A 2,561-nucleotide genomic window follows, 5' to 3' on the forward strand; every position below is an offset into this window, starting at 1 on the left:
CACAACTAGTATGAACTGGTACGACGGTGAATGATCTCCGATGACCGTGTTCTACATAATCTGGAAACAATGAAGTTAACAAAAGTTGTTCTAAAAAAACAACAATGATATTTTTTTGGACATTTTGGAAACTTCAATGATTTTTGTGTGTGTATGTGTGTGCTAAAATGTGTACTTCGTTGGTATTCTGTGTATAAATGATATATTTAAATGGTATTTTTTTTTACTTCGTTACCCTTTTAAGTCATTTTTCCATTTACCTGATGTAACCGGTTACGACAAGGTTTTATTTGAACATATGTGTACTTCGTTGGTATTATGTGTACAAATATACTTAATTGATATTTTGTGTACTAAGAAAAACAATACTTTAGCCTTCATGTCTACAGATTCTAATATTCAGTATCATTATTTTTTTGTTTTAGGGATTTTATTATGTGTAGCGAGTAATTGATAGTTGTAATTTTATTTGTTATATGAGTATTTGATAAAAGTAGCTAGAAGTTTTTGAAATATATAATAGGAAAATTTGTTAAAAAGAATAAGTATATAAATATTTTTAAGGCAATTCTAAAAATTGATTAAAAAACTCAAATATTTGTTCTTAAATGCTACGTTAAGTAACTTTCAGATTTGTTGTTTAAAAAAAAAAAAAACTAAAAGTTAAACATTCGTATTTCCATACAAAGTTTTTTGTTTAAATCGAACCTTTTGTTAAAACTAAAAGGTACAAACATTCAAATGATTCAAATGTTTGTTGGTAAACATTCCAAGAAAACAAAAAATTGTTGAAGATATAATTTCTAAGAGCATACGGTGTAGGTCTCGCGTTTCTCGTTATTGCCTACGTGGAGGCTGAAAACGGCGTCACGACGAGGTGAACACCGCCCCCCCCCCATCTCGTTGTTGCTCGTTGTGGCTATTCTCATTGCCGTCTCCACCGGATGAAACGAGCAAAAATCGAACGTTAACCATTTTAAACCGTTAGAATACGGTTATTTTAATAAAAAAAAACTTTAAAATTAATTATTTTTTCCTATATAAATACCTATTATATCTAAACAATTTTTTAAACACATAACTTCTCTCTTTCTCTCTATAAATCTCAATTATCTTCAAAAAAAGTTATGGATCCTTTCGACTCGTCCGATGATTCCGATGACGATATATTATTCAGGATGATGTATCAGTATTATACTAACGAGCTGCTACAACCAAACCCAGCCCCACTACTAACAAGACGTGCAATGTTAAACAGAAATCGTGAGGAAGGACACGAGCATCTATATCGCGATTACTTTGCGGATAATTGTGTATATGGGTCGAAAGACTTCAAAAGAAGATTTTGTTTGAGTAGGAATGTGTTCCTACGGATCGCCAACGCTTTGGAAAGCCTGTATCGCTTCTTTACTATAGTTTTATACAAAAAAAAAAATCTAGTACATGTTTCTTTAATTTTACAACATATACAATATATTTTTAAACTGTAGTTAATATATGTTTAGGTATGAATTTTTTCAATTGAGATATGATGCTAGAGGTAGACGAGGGTTTACAACTTTGCAGAAATGTGCTGCGGCCATTCGTTTGATGGCTATGGGGGAGTCACCCGACACCATGGACGACTATATGAGAATGTCTGAAAGAACCGCAAGGGAGAGTTTGTATACATTGTCAAGGGGTGTTGTTGAAACATTTGGAGACGTGTATTTGCGGAAACCTTCGTAGCATGATTTGCAAGAATTGTATGCGGCGCATGAAGAACGCCATGGGTTTCCCGGAATGATCGGAAGCATTGATTGCACACACTGGAAATGGAAAAATTGTCCGGTAGCATGGAAAGGGCAATACGCAAGTGGTCATCACGGATCACCTTCGTTGGTTTTAGAGGCTGTTGCTTCTCAAAATTTATGGATTTGGCATGCATTTTTTGGGGTTGCGGGTTCCAACAACGACGTCAACGTTCTTGATCAGTCGTCAATATTCGACAATCTTTTGAATGGAAAGGCCCCGGATGCTCCTTTCACGGTATATCCTCAGTATTCTACATTCGTGAAGGCATTCCGCCACCCGGTTGAAGAACGTGACAAATTTTTTAAGAGAAGACAAGAAGGAGCACATAAGGATGTGTAACGTGCTTTTGGAGTGCTGAAGGCGAAGTGACATATAGTTGAACATGCAGCACGACCATTGGATTTAGAAACTCTACGATATATCATGTATGCATGTATCATAATGCATAACATGGTAGTAGAAGATAAAGGGCGAAATATAGCACACTATATCCCAACGGAGCCCAGACACGTTCAGTTTCAACCAGAAACAACAGAGTATTTGCATCGAGTTGTTGACATTTAGGACGCAAATAAACACAGACAACTTCGAGAGGACTTGGCGGATTATATCTTCTATGGTAACAATAACGATAACGAATAGCGTTGTATTTTTTTTTTGGAATTTGGATGTTATGTGTAGTTTAATTTCTATGTTAATTTTAATCTTTAAAAATTGTTTTTTATTGTATGTTATTTATAATTTTTAAACATTATGTTTTATTTATT

At 34.3% G+C, this 2,561-nt stretch overlaps 1 protein-coding gene across 1 annotated transcript; it reads left to right on the top strand.

Annotated features, from left to right (window-relative positions):
* Positions 1 to 1,782: 1,782 nt before the first annotated feature.
* Positions 1,783 to 2,133, top strand: LOC145131890 (uncharacterized). The gene has a single exon (XM_079066533.1). It carries the CDS (start codon positions 1,783 to 1,785, stop codon positions 2,131 to 2,133), a length of 351 nt encoding a protein of 116 aa, XP_078922659.1.
* The last annotated feature ends 428 nt before the right edge of the window (positions 2,134 to 2,561 follow it).

The sequence above is a fragment of the Lactuca virosa genome, chromosome 8, assembly GCF_052849685.1.
Source record: "Lactuca virosa cultivar CGN04683 chromosome 8, Lactuca_virosa_CGN04683_v6, whole genome shotgun sequence".
Lineage (NCBI taxonomy): Eukaryota > Viridiplantae > Streptophyta > Magnoliopsida > Asterales > Asteraceae > Lactuca > Lactuca virosa.

Bases quoted from the DNA above. Each gene is read 5' to 3' on its own strand.
- LOC145131890 (XM_079066533.1), top strand. From the start codon at position 1,783: ATGATCGGAAGCATTGATTGCACACACTGGAAATGGAAAAATTGTCCG.